At 32.9% G+C, this 16,475-nt stretch overlaps 5 protein-coding genes across 5 annotated transcripts in view; 2 read left to right on the forward strand and 3 right to left on the reverse strand.

Annotated features, from left to right (window-relative positions):
- Positions 1 to 637: 637 nt before the first annotated feature.
- Positions 638 to 1,634, forward strand: LOC105622517 (RNA-binding motif protein, X-linked 2). Its single transcript, XM_012203933.1, has 4 exons — positions 638 to 651; positions 871 to 1,023; positions 1,105 to 1,234; positions 1,405 to 1,634. The coding sequence occupies exons 1-4, from the start codon at positions 638 to 640 to the stop codon at positions 1,525 to 1,527; spliced, it is 420 nt and encodes a 139-aa protein (XP_012059323.1). The 3' UTR covers positions 1,528 to 1,634.
- On the reverse strand, positions 1,549 to 4,249 carry LOC105622516 (katanin p60 ATPase-containing subunit A-like 1). Its single transcript, XM_012203932.1, has 10 exons — positions 3,985 to 4,249; positions 3,776 to 3,911; positions 3,453 to 3,600; positions 3,274 to 3,364; positions 3,067 to 3,188; positions 2,817 to 2,996; positions 2,571 to 2,713; positions 2,390 to 2,502; positions 2,181 to 2,307; positions 1,549 to 2,107 (listed from the first exon to the last, which is right to left on the reverse strand). Exons 1-10 carry the CDS (start codon positions 4,247 to 4,249, stop codon positions 1,909 to 1,911), a joined length of 1,524 nt encoding a protein of 507 aa, XP_012059322.1. The 3' UTR covers positions 1,549 to 1,908.
- Positions 4,250 to 5,813: 1,564 nt separating this feature from the next.
- Positions 5,814 to 9,655, forward strand: LOC105622518 (nucleolin-like). The gene is made up of 5 exons (XM_012203934.1): positions 5,814 to 5,914; positions 7,316 to 7,463; positions 7,545 to 8,852; positions 8,955 to 9,298; positions 9,473 to 9,655. The coding sequence occupies exons 2-5, from the start codon at positions 7,346 to 7,348 to the stop codon at positions 9,653 to 9,655; spliced, it is 1,953 nt and encodes a 650-aa protein (XP_012059324.1). The 5' UTR covers positions 5,814 to 5,914; positions 7,316 to 7,345.
- Positions 9,656 to 10,649: 994 nt separating this feature from the next.
- Positions 10,650 to 11,777, reverse strand: LOC105622519 (putative transferase CAF17 homolog, mitochondrial). Its single transcript, XM_012203935.1, has one exon. The coding sequence runs from the start codon at positions 11,775 to 11,777 to the stop codon at positions 10,650 to 10,652; it is 1,128 nt and encodes a 375-aa protein (XP_012059325.1).
- Positions 11,778 to 15,056: 3,279 nt separating this feature from the next.
- Positions 15,057 to 16,475, reverse strand: part of LOC105622522 (prolyl 4-hydroxylase subunit alpha-2) — a 59,265-nt gene continuing 57,846 nt past the window's right edge. The window contains exons 6-10 of the mRNA XM_012203937.1: positions 15,990 to 16,256; positions 15,633 to 15,857; positions 15,479 to 15,544; positions 15,243 to 15,408; positions 15,057 to 15,151 (exon numbers count right to left, since the gene is read on the reverse strand). Coding sequence (XP_012059327.1) covers positions 15,057 to 15,151; positions 15,243 to 15,408; positions 15,479 to 15,544; positions 15,633 to 15,857; positions 15,990 to 16,256 — 819 coding nt within the window. The remainder of the gene's footprint in view (positions 15,152 to 15,242; positions 15,409 to 15,478; positions 15,545 to 15,632; positions 15,858 to 15,989; positions 16,257 to 16,475) is intronic.

A 16,475-nucleotide genomic window follows, 5' to 3' on the forward strand; every position in this document is an offset into this window, starting at 1 on the left:
TTTCAAAATCCACAATCGACTCCCTGATTTTTTCTTGATTGGAATCGTGTTGAATGGTTGAATCCATGATGTATAAGAATACAAGGCGTACCATTGCACATAATGGTGATAGCAATACTGGAAGTAACCAATCAAATTTTGGCTTCTATGCATTTTCCTGCGTATTAATAACGCTGACATTTTGGAATAGCTAATGGTTGCGTTTAGCAGAGAAAGCAGTTTAGCAACTGTTGTAAAATTTTTAGATATGATTGGTTTATACATTTAGATCCAGTAAAGAATTAAGAGCAAGATCATATTAAAGAATTTTACAATAGTTGCAAAGTCGCGTTTTCTGCTAAATGCAGCCAATCAAATTTTGGCTTCCTACTGCGCATCCTCGGGAATGATACGTTTTCTTATATCATGGTTGAATCAGTTGAGAAACTTGTGATCATCGACAGCTAATTATCTTCGATAGAATAGGTCCATTGAGAAATTGAAATAGCGGCTTAAAATCAACCTAAAAAGAAAAAAAATTATAAACACAAATCCAATTCTATCATAGTTTTTTTTTAGTATTCTTTGTGAATATTTTTAAGCGTTTTACAATATTCTTCTTGATTAAAGTTTATGTATAACTTCATTATTAGATGCAATGAATCCTTTGACGTATGTATTTTCAATTCATTTATTGGTTAAGAAAATTACGTGAATAGTAGAAAATATGAAAATATTTGATTAGTTAACTTAATAATTGAATTAATAATCTTATTTAATAACATAATCAATTTTATTTCTTGTTTTATTATCTTTAATTTTTAGCTTGACATACACGAATTTCTGTTTTATGAAATAAAAAGTAGGATTATGACTAATCTGTGCTTTCAGTAACGTCAAAAATATAAAGAAGCTCAACGAACAAGAATTACAAGGGAGGAACAAATCATCTTGGCACGATCAGTATAAAGATAGTGCTTGGATTTTTATCGGTGGCCTTCCATATAATTTAACGGAAGGTGATGTTATTGCCATTTTTTCTCAGTAAGTTAAATAGTAAACAAGTTGTAATTATAATTCAAAACACAATTGGAGTTTCACATTAAATATAGAATATCATTACAGATATGGGGAAATAGTTAATATAAATTTAATCAGAGATAAAGATACTGGAAAGCAAAAGGGTTATGGTTTCTTATGTTATGAAGATCAGAGGAGCACTATATTAGCGGTCGACAATTTCAATGGCATAAAGGTATTTTAGTGGGATAGCGATATAATCGTCTCTTTGTAATATAATTGTTTTATTTTTACGTATACAATAAAATTTTGTATCTATAAATTACATAATTGCTTGCAATATCTATAAAATATATAATTATAATTATTTGAAATGTCTAATAAAAATTGTTTTTTTTGTTATAGATATTAGGTAGAGTAATACGAGTAGATCACGTTTCTAATTACAAAGCACCTAAAGATTCAAAAAATATAGACGAAGAAACAAGAAATTTACGGAAAGAAGGTTGTGCTCCAAAGAAAGGCTGAAGATGTACAACATATCAATAATTCCAGAAATATTTTGTTTTAATTGTAGTATTATGAACAGTTTTACATTTAGACTTAATGGAATATATTATTGACTATAAAAGTTATTTACGACTACTTAATTACTGCCAGTTAAGTCTTTAGTGTTACAGTTGAGATTAGCAATATTACTCAACTTTTATCTCATTATTCCTATCGTACAGTCTTATTTTCCAATTTGATTTGATTTTTCCTCAAGTCTCAAGTATAGAGAACTAGTCATTAGGAGTTGCAAAGGATTAAGAAGCTCCCCGTTTATATTAAACGGAATAATATAATATTAATTGTAATCAGGATTAACAAACATGTTAATGAATTATGTTACTTCTTGAGGGAATGATATCAAGAGGAACCGAATTCGCTCATCCATTTCTCATATTTTTCTAAGTCTTCTTGGGAAACGCTTTTGTTACATCTCTCAACGGCTTCGTCGAAATCAGCAGCGGATACAGGCAAATCCAATTCTTCCTTTGGCAATTGCCTGATTTGATCGGGCCTTAAACCCGCAATTTTCTTTCTCATTAACATCATGGAAGCATCCCTGCAACAAATGTAAAATAGTTCGATAGAGTTCGAAACTCAATGTAAACTATATTTTAATAAGCTCTACTCACCTACAAACATTTGTAATATCCGCACCAGAATAACCCTCCAGTTTTCTTGCAATGTCTGTAAGGTTTACAGACAAATCTACTTTAACTTCACGAAGGTTTATCCTTAACAATGCTTCTCTGCCTTCATCTGCAATAAACAAAATAAGATATATTTATTATTAAGAATACACTACCTCCTGTTGAAGGCTTACAAAGTTTAATAAACTTACGATTCGGCAATGGAATGTAGATACGTTTTTCCAAGCGTCTTCTTAGAGCTTCATCGATATCCCATGGGAAATTTGTTGCTGCTAGTACCATTACTACTTTACTTGGATCTTCGCTATATAAAACAAAGAGCTTTAGTATCCATTTGTATCACAAAAGCAAAAACATTATACAGTGTTTTACCTATTGGAACTTATTCCATCCATTTGAACAAGAAGTTCAGACTTTACACGACGTGAAGCTTCGTGCTCAGATTCAGATCCTCTTCTGGAGCACAGAGAATCAATTTCATCGATGAAAATTGTACTGGGCGCATAAAATCTGGCCTATAGCCAAATAACAAAATATATTGGTATCATAAATGAACATTACATTTCTTTCAATTATAGAAATTTATTTTACTTATATAGATTATTTTTAATTTTTTACCATCTCGAATAACAATCGAACAAGTTTCTCCGATTCACCCCTATATTTCGATGTTAATGTAGAGGATGAGACATTGAAGAATGTTGTGCCACACTCAGTTGCAACAGCCTTTGCGAGCATAGTCTTGCCTGTGCCAGGTGGTCCAACCATTAATACTCCTTTCCAAGGTCGCCTAATCCCCTAAAAATATCACATGTAATATAGACAAAATTTTATTATTTATAACATATGATTAAAAAAGAAAATATACCTTGAAGAAATCAGGCATCCACATTGGAAGTACAACTGCTTCTTCCAGCAACCGCTTTGCCTCATGTAAATCAGCTATATCGTCCCAATGGATGTTTGGATTCTTTTGAACAATATCTCTTTCTAAATATTAACATACACGTTTGCTTTTATATTTTCATTGTTACATTTGTGAAGAATGATATTAATGACAGAATAATATCATTACCTAATATTTCTACAAGATCTTTATCATTAGCAGATGGTTCAAATTTGCGTTCTTCTAATTCAACATCATCTTTTTCTGTTTCTGACTTATCCTGTAAATTATTATATAATGTTATAATATCAATATTAATATTAGCAATATTACGAGCATGAAATATAATTAATAAATATTTTTATTACTTTGCTTGCATCATCTTTCTTTACAATTTTCTTATCATCCTTTTTACCAGAAGCCTTACTGTCTGGCTTTTTAGCCGTGGCAAGAGATTTTTTAGTATTTGTACGATTCTGCTGTTTTTGTTGCTGAATTTTTTGCTGTCTTGAATTTCTGAAAAAGATGTAATAGTAATTAGATATTTTCCATAATTATATAACAATAATATATATCGGTACTAAAAAGAGAAAAGGAAAAACTAGAAATATTTTCTTGAAGAAGAAAGTTTGAACTTAATACACAAATTAATAAGTAATAAAGTATTATAAGTTTAAATCGATATTGATACTTTTGTTCTGCTGGAGTTAAGGGAGGCCACACATCAGGATCCCTGGGCTGTGTTTGATTCCAAGAGGAATCTGAATTGTTGTAAGCCCAGAGAGCAGGATCTCGTGTCGTTTCCTCGAATGATAAGCAGGATGTTCCTGAAATTTGTGGACTTGTTAAATTAGCTTGACATTATTCCAATTTGGATGAACTCTATCCTAATTGTGCTACCGAGCAGCCTCTCGCCATGTGTGTCCACTTTGAAAAGTTGCAACGTGCTGGATGTAGCCTTCACTTTCTCAAACTCTTCAACGATCTGATGCTGTACTATCTGCCACTTTGCCTTGCGAGTCGCGTCCGCTATGGTTGCAAGTAATCTGTGTATCTGCTGCACAACTCCTTGATAGTAGACACCGGATGTGTCATAGTTTCCCATCAATGCCATCTCACGCGCAAGCTTCGTGTTCTCGCAAATTTCATTTATTGACACAGCCATTCCGTCACTCGAATAGATACAAAATTTATTGGATTCTTAAAGAGATATCACGGTGACAGCGCAATCCCTTGGATTCTATTGCACTTTTCGTAATGGCGAAAATTCGTTTAATACCTTGGTGTACATTTTTTCGCTGTAGTCGACATGTTAAACTACATTTGCATAACTGAAGATTAATTCTCGTCAAACGGTCGCACTAAACATAAATTAATCTTGTATAATATAAATTGATAAATTACATAAATAAAATGATAAATTAATAACAAGTTAAATTTAAATATATGCTTTTGCAGAAATTATGAACTTCCATCAATTTTGCGTCATATTCATTTAGCATTTTTGTTGTATCACAGAAGTATTTTGTGGTATCACAGGAAATCACATGAAATCATACTAAAAACCCACTGTCATAAACTGATTACTGACAAAATCGAAAACATCCGAAGATTGGCTACGTTCAACGGAATACAACAGTTTTGCAACCGTTTTATGATTCTCTGCTGAGATAGGACTATTCCTCTTGATCTAAAAGCATAACCCAATCAGCGCGAAGAAAACTTCCAACAGTTGCAAAATAAATGTTCTGCTAAATGTAATTATGATCTTTCTGTTTCTGAAGCCATTGGTTACATAGAAAAATTTAAGATGTAAAGGTACCTTTATTTCGCAAATACAATGAGTATAGTAGCCTTAAGTCATAAGAAATTCACCAATCACAATGTGAGAAGAATAATCGACAATGATTCGTCCATTTCTTGGCTTAAAACTCTATTGTAGATTCGAGTAAAGGTTTACTACATCTATTGGCTGCGTTTACTTTGCTGCTCACAGCGCTTGTGAGCACCAATCGTCCTTGTTTAATATTTAATAAACAAGGGAGTCGATTGCGTATCTTGAAATGAGATGAAAATTACAAAAATGAACAAATTCATTAGAATTTTCATAATTTAATTGGTCAATACTTACTAATCTTCTCACTTTTGTAATTTTCATCTCATTTCGAGATACATAATCAACCCCCAGAATAAAACGCCATTATGTTAACATGAGAGTGTCAACACAGCCTTGATTGGACATAAGATAGAGAGATCCAAGACATCTCAAAAACGATGTTTTTATGAAAAAAAAAACGAATTTGAAATAGTCTCTCAAAAACAGTTTCTAAATGATATTTTAAATCGTCTTTGAGGCTACTTTAAATCGATCTATTTGTAAAAAGAATCGTTTCTTTTTTACTAAAGAGCAATTTTTAACAATTTTTCGTATATATCGATAAGAGTGAAATCACAATGGTGCGGAAAACGACTGTGGAATAGAGAATACACCATTGAAGCAACCAATCAGCATTATTCTGTATTATTTCGAATAGCGCTGATTGGTTATTCTCTATTCCGCAATTGTTTTTCGCATCGTGTGATTTCATCCTAAGGATTTCATCCATTCCTAAATTGATTCTTAAGAATCGATTCAATTGTTAGAAAATATCACTAGTTGGCGCTCTCATCCAACGTTTTCTTTTCAATTCTTTTTGATTCTTGTTTCGCTTGGATTGGATGTCGTATTCTTTCCATTTCTTTCGACAACAGGCAAGAAGCGAACATACAAACGGCACGAATAGCGATTCGAATTGATTCAGTTGCTTTCAAAGTTTTCTGATTAACGAAGGTAAAGCATTTGTAGCGATTAGAAAATATTTATATTTTACAGTACAATTTTTTATTTGTTCAATTAAATATTCGTTCCGATATCCTTTTTTATCTTATATTTACATACCACGTGGATTCGCAACCGTTGAAAGTTCGTTACAAGCAATGTGATTTTTGTATCTTTTCGGTTATTTGTATTATTTTTTTAATGTAAGGTTACATTTGTTGTCCGTTATCGATGATATATTGAAATATTCAATATTTTGAAAAACTCGATAATATTAAATTGATATTCGTGAAATTTGATAATTTACTGAGAATCACGAAACTGTCAGTATTGACATTACAGGAAGAAAGATATTTTTAATATTTATATATTGAAATGAATATTTTTTTCTATGTATACGAGTGCAATAGTGCCGATTTCAAATGAATTTGTACGTAAATTTATGACGCAATATTTTCTGGCAGCAATTCTATTGATGAGATTTAATTCGAGGTTTCCATTTGATCTATTTCGTTTTTGGAATTAAGCTTGATCTAGGATCTGCTCTTTGTTTTCTATTTCTTACTTTTTTATCTCTTCTTTCTCTCTATGTAATAGTTTTATTGATCATTTTATTTTTTGCCAATTTTATGTTTCTTGTTTCTTCCGAAGTTCGTTAATTTTTATCTCTGACGAGATAAAAAAAACGAAAAATGAAATAAGAGGCAAAAGACAAGATGTAAGAAATAACCAAAAGCAACAAACAGGAAATAAAAAGCACATTGTAGATTAGGTTTTTATGAATAAATATATTATTTAATATAAATAAATATAATATAAATAAATAATTAATTATATTAAATATATTATTTAATATAATTAAATATATTACAATAATTCTTTTTATTTAATCCACAACTCTGTAACAAAATTTAGGATTTATATTTTAAAAATGATTTCGTAGAAAAAAATTTCGAGTTTTCACATTAGAATGTAAAAAAATGTTGGCAAATTTTTTTGATTGTGTCAAGTCCACAAAGAAGAAGAAAAATTTGTTATTTTGTCCAATTTATAATTTTTCATGGGTGCGTTCCACTTAACATTCGCAACGTTTGCGAGCAACATTCATCCTTTTCAAATATTAAGCAAAGAAATGCTCCAGAGTATTGCGAATATAGTGGAAACGTGTCTTATATGTAATATTTATCAAACTCACATAGACTCAAAAACCAATGATCTTTCGAAAATACAAATTTTAAGCTTTAACACCCATTTTTATTTAAATTTCGTTTATTTTTAATGAAATTGTAGCTGCTTGAATTTTTAATAAATTGGGCATGATTTTTTGAGTCATCCAACAAATATTTGATTTAATCTCTTTTTATTTTATGATCTATGTCCAAGTTTCTTTATAATCATATCTTTTTCTTACAGGAAGAAAAATATTGTTATAGAAAGAAAAAAATGGGTAAGGTAAAAGCATTGAAGCATAATGCAAATAAAGGAAAACAGCAATTGCATGAAATAAAAGGTGGATCTATAAAGAAAAACAAAGATTCCAAATTCAAAAATACACCCAAAGGTAAGGTAGCTTTAATCAACAATTCAATAGAAATTTATCGAAAGCTTTCCCCAAAAGTCTCCTCTGAAAATAAATCTTCAGATCAAAAGCCTCCAAATAAAAACAAGGTTTCAAAGAAATATTTGGATCAAAAGTCTTCTCCAAATGGTAATGCAGTAGCGAAGCGATCAAAACAAGATTCTCCAAACAAAAAACAAAATTTCAAGCAAAACACGAATTCAAACAAAGCACAAAGAATTGGTAAGAAGACTTTCAATCCTAAAAAGGTGGAAAAGCAATTAGATAAATCTAATTCTAACACCATTGAAAGTGAGGATGATAGTTTAAATAAATCAGATGAAACATCTGAAAGCGATTCAGATATCCCAGATATTCTTGGCAAGAGTTTAGGAGATGAAACAGATGATGAAGATTATGAAGAGGAAGAAGAAGAAGACACGGATAATGATGATGACTCTGATGAAGAAGAGATAGACGATGATGACGATAGTGATGAAGAAGAGATGAGTGAGCATAAAGGTGTAAAAATGTTTAAAGGTTTACAATCTAAAAATAAGAAAAATCAAAAGGAGGATGATGAAATCGAAAGTAATGAGAATACAACTGAGAGTGATGAAGATGATGATGAAGATGATACGGATGAAGATGACGATAAGGAAAAGCAGAAAAAGAAAGATGATCACATTAAAAAACCTAAGATTAGAATTATCAAAAATTATGCTGAAGTAGATCCTATAGTATCGGAAAATTCCGATTCAGATGACTATTCCAATGATACTACTGATTATAGCGATGATGATGATGCAGAATTAGGTACAAAAGCACTTTTGGGGCAAAGTATTGCAGACGACGATGATGAAAATTTTAATGGAGAAGATAAAGATAGTAGTGATGATATGTATGAAGATGATATTAGTAGTGAAATTGAAAAAGACAGTGAGAATGATGAGAATGATGCAGAAAGAGAAGCCAATGAAAATGAGAACAGTATTATAGGAAGATTTAACATAACACAAAAAGAAAAAGACGATCTAGCAAGAAGAATTGTTCTTATTGATAATATCTCAAAGACAACACCTAGTAACGAGATAGCAGAACTGTGTAAGGAATATGGAAAATACCAAATATTTGAAGCAAGACCTTATCCAGCATTCTTTCTTGATTCAGAAAAAGGGGAACAAATAGAACCTTTGGAATGGCTAAATCGGGATTATCCACATCTAGAAACATTCTCAGTAAATGTCCTATATTCTAACAGACAAGACGCTCTGAAAGCAATGAAGCATATGCATGGAATGAAGTTCGCTGGAAATTATTTAAATGTAGTAACTGCTGATCAAACTGTTCAAGAGCCTGACTATGCTGTATATATAACAAATCTAAAAAAGAGTACGTATAATAAATTTGTTATATTATAATAAAATTGTTGGTTATTTGTCACAATTATGTATTATGGAAAATAATAATGGAATGTTTTTTTTAATATTTCAGCAATGCCTGACAACTATATCTGGAAAATGTTTAATCAATGTGGAACCATAGTACGTATGCGAAATGTACGTGATCCAATAACGGGACTAAGTAGAGGATTTGGTTACATCTCCTTTAATAATGTGGACTCTGCAAAGTTTGCTCTTGAATATAACAATGTAAAACTTAATGGACGGCGAATTAAAGTGCTGCCATATCCTTATCGTGAGAAAACATCTGTTAAAAATTTGGTAGAAGAAATAAGACGAAGGAATCAAACAATTCTTGAAAGTGGAAAACGAATTCTTGAAAATGATAATCGATCATCAAAAAAGTTTAAGAAGAGTTCGGGAGAACCTGCTAATGTAAATATTTGAACTATTCGTAAATACGTTTATTGCAAATCTTTTGATAATATAATACATTGCAGATTTTGTTCAAATAAAGAACTATATTTTTTCTTAAAAATAAAGATAGAATTAATGTAAGTAAGATAGAATTAATGTAGTGTTGTAAATTCTTTTATCTTCTTTTTATAGGTTGAACCTGAAAGAAACATTAAGAAGCATAAAAAGCAAGAGGGAGATAAAAAAAAGTCTACTGCATTTCAAGGTCAAATGGTCGAATTAAAAAATAAAAATAAGAAAAACAAACTTGATAAGAAAAAGAAGAAAATGGCAGAAAAACTTGTAGCTAAATCTAAAAAAACTAAAAAAAATTAAGTTAATATTATCGTATTTTATGAATTCTTAGACATACTTATTACGTAATTTTTTTAACGTTTTTTTATAACCGAAGATATTTTTCGAGTGTTTATTTAATTTTAAAAGAAGTGTTGGCACTGTAATGAAGAACACTGTAATCTGTAGAAATTTAATATCATCATATATTTTATGGATTGGTTAGGCAATTATCACGCGAGTTTTTATTTTCAAAAACATTGTTCATATACATGTTCGTTTAATATTGAAGAAAAAAAGTAGATATTGACAATGTTACAAGGAACACTACAGTTCTTTAAATTAAAACTGTGATTACACATAATGTAAACGAGAATACCTCCAATGTATTATACTTCCTCGTATACTGTTATAATGTAACTGCCACTGCTTTTTAATAAATAACGTTTGACAAAAAAGAAATTTACATTGTTTTTAAGAATCTGTTTGTTTTGTTAAATTCTTAATTTTACCATGTAACTGAGTTGGTAAATGCTGTATGTTACTAAACGCACACTTTGAACAGAAACGTCTCGTGTAAAATATGCTGCATCCTAGACATACCGCATGTTTGCACACACTGCAATCGGCGCCCAAGACCAAGACTTCGCCTTTATTTGGTAAACTAAATGGATCTTTCATAACATAACATTCTTCTGAATAAACAAACTGTCGAGCGAATGGCGGCCTTATGCCTTTATAATCATAGCGCTCTTTTAAAAGACAAAAAGAACAAGTGAAAATGCCACCATCCACTTTCATCGCCGTCTGTTGACTCGTAGAAGCATCCTGTTGCGTCTGCTTGATATCAGGTTCGCCTGCTGATGTATGAACGAGATCCTCCTTCCTATAAAGCAACAAGGAACAGAATATGCCACTCAATGTGTTATCGGATTTGGGCATAAATTTATTTTATATTGTATAAATATATTACAATTTTACATTCTACGCATACATTTATTTTCTATGTAAGTTTGTGATATTTAACGTCTTAATGTTACTTTGTATCTTTGGCAAAAACTATTTCTTTTTGTAATTCTTGAGGCCACCATGCAGGTTTTACTACTCTTACATTCATACCAGATACATTAAGCTGTCGAGCACTAAGAGATTCATTTATACGCATCAAGCCTAATCCGTATTTAGTGACGCATCCTCGGAACTTTCCTACTGCATTGCCAGATTCGTTAAGAATTTTCTCATCATACGCAAACGGTTTATCTATAACGTTATCAAATAACAGAGGCATTAGGCGTTTCCTGACTACACCCGTGTGATATGTTCGCGCGGTTAATTCCTGGCCAATATAGCAGCCCTTGTGAAAACTAACGCCGTGTAAATAATCGCAATTGATTTCTAAGGGCAATGCTTTCCCAGGTGGTAGATCATGTATGCCTTCCCCTATTCCTAATTTATATCGAAACGCCTTATAGTCTCCGAGACTCTCTGATGGAGCTATATCAGCATCTAGATGTTTAATTATCTCGCTTCTACTAATTTGTGACTCGGCGAGAATTCTAAGACCAAGATCAGGTAATCTGGGATCTTCATATATCATAACGTTGTCGACAAACTTGCTGGTTTTACTATTAAACGTGCCACATGGAAATATCATTCCTTCCAACTTGAACTTTTCTGTCTCGTTCACCGCAGCTCCATTATCAAGATGTTTGATAGAATTGAACATCGACCAGACATTAATTTTGTCTCCTACATGTTCTATATCTATCTTTCGTCTTACGCGATACATCTTCAAGTGTCTCTGTAAGGAATCAACAATCTGCGAATCACATTCTACGTAATACAAGTTGCTTTCCTCACTCTTGTATACAATAGCATCGCACATCACTCTGCCTCGGATATTCAAAAACAAAGTATAGATGCTAGGCGCCCCTTCGTCGAGGTGTTTCATATCATTCGTAATCAATCCCTGGAGGAAGAAAGAGGCTTCGTTACCATTTACGCGCAGTATGCTTCTGTCAATCAAGCGTTCTAAGGTCTTGCCATCGACTTGGGTTGAACTGTGTCTAAATGTGTATCGCTGGTGGCTACTGATCCTTTTATTTCGCTTGCACATATGGAGAACGAAGCGACTAACGCGATCAATCATCATAGCGGACGTCATATTCGAATGGATTCTTTTATTTCTACGAAAAATAAACACGCAAGTACACTAGAACCGGTGGATGATTTTGCCTAACCTCCGAATATCTTATATTTAATTATTTCTATACGCAGCATAGCACAATATTATTTATGAGATATATTACTCTTACATTTATGCGGTAATTCAATTACGATTGTTTCAATCAATTCCAATTATATGATCCGATATGTGAAAAGGAGCCCGAGCCTCAATTGTCCGCGCCTCGAAATCAGATGATCACGAGTCCTAGCTGCACTTTGTTGTACTTTGTTGTACCCAAAATGAAATAAATATTAAAATATAAAATTGAAATATTGAAAAAAAATGAAAGAGTAATAAAAAAAAATGTAACAGAATACCATTTAATAAATCGCGCGTAATATTTTGACACGAAAAAAATTACTACATTCGATAGTAAAAACGGTCGGTAATATTGGTATTTTATTTACTCTTTTGAGATATCTGCATTTTATGGTCATGAAAATTATATATTAGGAATCAATATATAAATTATTTAAGGATATATGTTACATTTAAAAACAATGTTAAAGAAAAAATGTTAATTTAAAGAAAAGAAGATTGAGAAATAGGCAGGGATGATCCGACATGCTTTAGGATTTCAACAGTATTTCTGATGCATTTCATTTTATTTACTTTCTTCGTTTCTTAACAAAACAATGGTGATCACAATTAGATATAGATATCAGTCGTTCGCACTTAAATAAGGCGATCGGAACTGCGTTTGTTTTTGCATTAATTTTTCATCGCCATTAATCTTACAATTCATTCTCTGCTTATTCTTTATAATTGTTTCATATTAAATGACGTAGGTGACATAACATTTTGCAAAGTGATATATACAAGATTATTGATAGAAAACTTTTTTTGCAATTTTTTCTAAAAGTAGCAAATAACTGTCTTTTAGATCGAGACTTATTTCCTAACTAAAGTTCAATTTAAATTATTCTTTATTTAACGTATAACATTTCTGTCAATTGTGACAAAAACGAGTTGGTCCTTAAAATCGAGTTTTTACAGTGATAATTAAATAAATGTATCTAATATAAAGGAATTCAAGTTATAATTATACAAAATAGCTAACAAAGAATTGTAACTCATAATATATGCAAAGATCAACATCATAATTTTTATATTGTACATAAATAATTGTAACAATTGTTGACAAAAATAATTAGACTGATATATTTGAATAAATCAATCAATGCAAAAAGATTTTCAAATTTTAAAAAATTAAAAAATTTGACATATATAAGCTGTTTTAACATGAATTCTGAAGCGTCATATATGATTCTAGAGATGAATACAGTAAATGTGATCCTAACAGTTAATAGAGCTACTATCGTGAAATTTTCAGCGAACCAAATGAATTTTTTTATCGAGATACAGTATAATTTTAAAATAATATATACGCAGTAATTGTGCGATCAATCGATACACCAGTCTTCACGCACGTTCATCACTGGAATCTCGGAGCAATATTTTGTATATTCAAGTATCATATTGATACTAGTTGATACTAAATATTAATAATCGGAGAACCATTCATGATCATCTACAAATTTCACAGGGTAGCGGTTCTCAAATTTTTTCAACACGAATAAAACTATGTAAATATTGTTAGTAACGCAGCACGTAAGAAATAAATAATTTGTACTGCATTATATATATATATATATATACATATATATATATATATATATAAAGTAAAAAAGAACAAAATTAAATCCAATAATTAAATTCAATAATTAATTTTCCAGAATTATTTCTCGGATTTGGTTCTTTTATTTCATTTTTTTTTCACGCTATATCTCGTATAATAATACGAATCTTTTTCTATCGTTTAAAATAAAATTAATTGTAATATAAGCATCGCTATAATAGGATGATTTTAAATACAACGCGTCGTGCAAGATTTATTCTCGTATATGTTACATCACCGTTAAGCGCACCGTCATCGTCGAACATCGTCAAACAGCGTCATCCACCTTTATACAAACAATTCGTATACAGCCTGATCAGAAGGATCGGATGATATAAGATCAACGTGACATCCTATTTACAGTCGACGAATACGATCCGTCGCGAAAGAAGATTCTCGGTCTTGGAACATCTTGGCGGAAATATCTCGTTATTGCACAATAATGTCAGAGTTGAGATACGACTTCGTCGCGTTAACGATCACGGTCGAATTACAATTAATCTACGGGCTAATGGTTACTTCAGTATTCTACATCGTACTACGATAAGGTATTACGATAAGGGGAGACTGGCCAGAACGTGCGCAATTTATTATTGCTTTGGCTATGATGCATAGTGTAATATCTTTATTAGCGTATTTTCTCGTAGAAATAATTAACGTTACGAGTTTGAGAGCGAATGGCGGAGCGAATCTCGTTTTCGCCACGGAAAGCCCGTTTAAACGGCGAAAACTCCACATGCAACGAATCGGTGCAACCATACGGTTTTTATTTCTTTTTTTCTTTTCCCTCCTTTTATTTATTTCGTTCGAGCGAAAGAGTTACTGAGGCCTGTTCTTTTATTTTTCCGCTCGCCGTTTTCATTTCGGCTTACGTATTTAACTCCAAACAACTGCTCTATGTTACATTTGCCGTAAGCTGCAAGGTGACGAACTGCAGACAACGCTGGATCGGACTACAAACAGAACGTATGCAGATCCATTCCGTAAAGAGTAACTTTGTTACATCGCAATTGCCGCGATTCGCCTGGCAGCAATCTCTGTTTCACGGGAATTCCGTTTCAAAGGGATGAAGCGCACGGGAAACAATGCGGCCGATTAATCTCGCTCGGGTAGTCTCTGTTGCTTCTTACTGATTTTCGCCTGCAGACGAGTATTTCGAAGAAACATTAATCGCTGTCGTAATGCGAGGGATTATGTTCCACAGTGTATGAACAAGAAAGATCATCATACAAGTCTGCGGCATGAATGTTAAATTACGCGAATTGTATGCGCTGGTGACGTTCTTTCATACAAACGCGAGTAACGTTCTCGCAGTTTGTCTACATATGTTAAATTGCACTGTCGCTTTTTGCACACGGACCGAAACGTTCTCACTCGTTCTTAAACAATTCCTACCGCGCGTTTCCTTACGGAGTCACCGTTTCGAGAATAAAATGTCTCATTATTTAAAGAAATTTTGAAGTATTTCTTAGTACTTCTTCTATCTTATTTTTATCGTGCCTCATCTATTCTTGTATCACTGTCGAGGAATGTTCTTTTCAGTGCCTAACGTCCACTTCGTCTGTCGCCTGATTTTCCAATGTGCATGGTCTGTAAAACTCCTGGCCTCTTTCGTGCAGCCATTTGTTTGCCACTGAAAAAAAATAAGTTGTGAAATAATAAGCTGTGTAATATAATATTTATGAAATAAAATATTAAACTTTAAGAACACTTTAACAACGTACCCCACTTCGATCCTGTAAGTACCGGGCAAGCCGCGTGTCTAGTTTTAAAATCCCCCTCACCATTAGGCTTTAGATTATGCCAAAATGCCGCGCTACCCTTTCTCGGCCAAAGTGATATGTTTATAGCGGTAAATACGGTACCGCCTCCTTGCTCGACATCGCTCATCTGTAGATAATGAGACAATGTTACATCGTCCCGAGCTATCAACATGCAACAAACCAGAATTTAAACTTACGTAATACAGAACTGTTGCAATTCTGTTGCCAGTTCCGAGGCTCTTGAACGCATTCGTCTCTTCTTTCTGTAAACGTAAAGTGGATCGAGTTAATTAAGAGATGGCAAATAACTGCAGAAGGGCAAACTTTGATTGGTCCTTATCGTAAATTTACCCTCGCAAAGTCGAAATGTGGCTCGTAGTGACCACCGATGCCATAATTAACAACTTGAAGTTCCTCTGCCGTCTCTACAGACATACTTGTCATGTGCTCCACGCGTTTACTCACCGCCGCTACGTGCTTATGCTCGTGTTCCTGGAGCCACGCGCTCTTACTGATTCTGTAATTTGCTATCTCTAAGGCACCAGTCTTGTAATTCTGCACCGTGGCGCGCTTAAACTGCAATACGTAATTGCCATTATCTTCAGGAATTCCTGTAATTTCGCGGCGCGCGGAAACAGGCGGTATACACGGCGTCTCAGAGGAGACGTTCTCAGCGGATGATAATTTCTGGTAAACGCAATTATTTACCCTAGGCTGAGCCATTCGCTTGATCGTCTCGATTTCCTCGTCGTAGATCACGTTGTGATAAACAACTATCCTCGGATCTAAATACGCCTCCTCCTCCTTGAATGGCGCGATCTTCAGAAAGGGAATTCCACGGTCGACGTAACGGCACTTAAGATTCTTCTCCACCTCCGGCGGAATAGATACTTCGCCGCGACAAAGCATCTCGTACCTCTCCCTCTCTGTCATTTCCTCCCACGTTTTCACCCTTTCCTCGGCGACAGTGAAGTTCTGTAAGTGCGATAATGAACTTTATGGACGCTTGCGGAAAACTGAGAGATTGCACACCGAGATTTTACATCATCAAAAATAATGGTTCACGAAAAGTTCTTTGTTGTTTAACGCTATCTTTCGCGCTAATTGCAAGATAAATAGGTAAATGACAAATTAATTCGCTATAGTAAATCCAATTATTTAAAATGTATCCATTCCTCTCTCTCCCTCTCTCTC

This window comes from Atta cephalotes (assembly GCF_000143395.1).
Source record: "Atta cephalotes unplaced genomic scaffold scaffold00046, whole genome shotgun sequence".
Lineage (NCBI taxonomy): Eukaryota > Metazoa > Arthropoda > Insecta > Hymenoptera > Formicidae > Atta > Atta cephalotes.

Excerpts from the sequence above, each read along its gene's own strand:
- LOC105622517 (XM_012203933.1), top strand. Across the intron at positions 1,024-1,104 it reads GTTATTGCCATTTTTTCTCA|ATATGGGGAAATAGTTAATA; the intron begins GTAAGTTAAATA and ends ATATCATTACAG. Across the intron at positions 1,235-1,404 it reads ACAATTTCAATGGCATAAAG|ATATTAGGTAGAGTAATACG; the intron begins GTATTTTAGTGG and ends TTTTTGTTATAG.
- LOC105622516 (XM_012203932.1), bottom strand. The coding sequence starts at position 4,249 with ATGGCTGTGTCAATAAATGAAATTTGCGAGAACACGAAGCTTGCGCGT. Across the intron at positions 3,912-3,984 it reads ACATGGCGAGAGGCTGCTCG|GAACATCCTGCTTATCATTC; the intron begins GTAGCACAATTA and ends CACAAATTTCAG. Across the intron at positions 2,997-3,066 it reads GGATGCCTGATTTCTTCAAG|GGGATTAGGCGACCTTGGAA; the intron begins GTATATTTTCTT and ends TGATATTTTTAG.
- LOC105622518 (XM_012203934.1), top strand. The coding sequence starts at position 7,346 with ATGGGTAAGGTAAAAGCATTGAAGCATAATGCAAATAAAGGAAAACAG. Across the intron at positions 7,464-7,544 it reads ATTCAAAAATACACCCAAAG|ATCAAAAGCCTCCAAATAAA; the intron begins GTAAGGTAGCTT and ends ATAAATCTTCAG. Across the intron at positions 9,299-9,472 it reads GTTCGGGAGAACCTGCTAAT|GTTGAACCTGAAAGAAACAT; the intron begins GTAAATATTTGA and ends TTCTTTTTATAG.
- LOC105622519 (XM_012203935.1), bottom strand. The coding sequence starts at position 11,777 with ATGACGTCCGCTATGATGATTGATCGCGTTAGTCGCTTCGTTCTCCAT.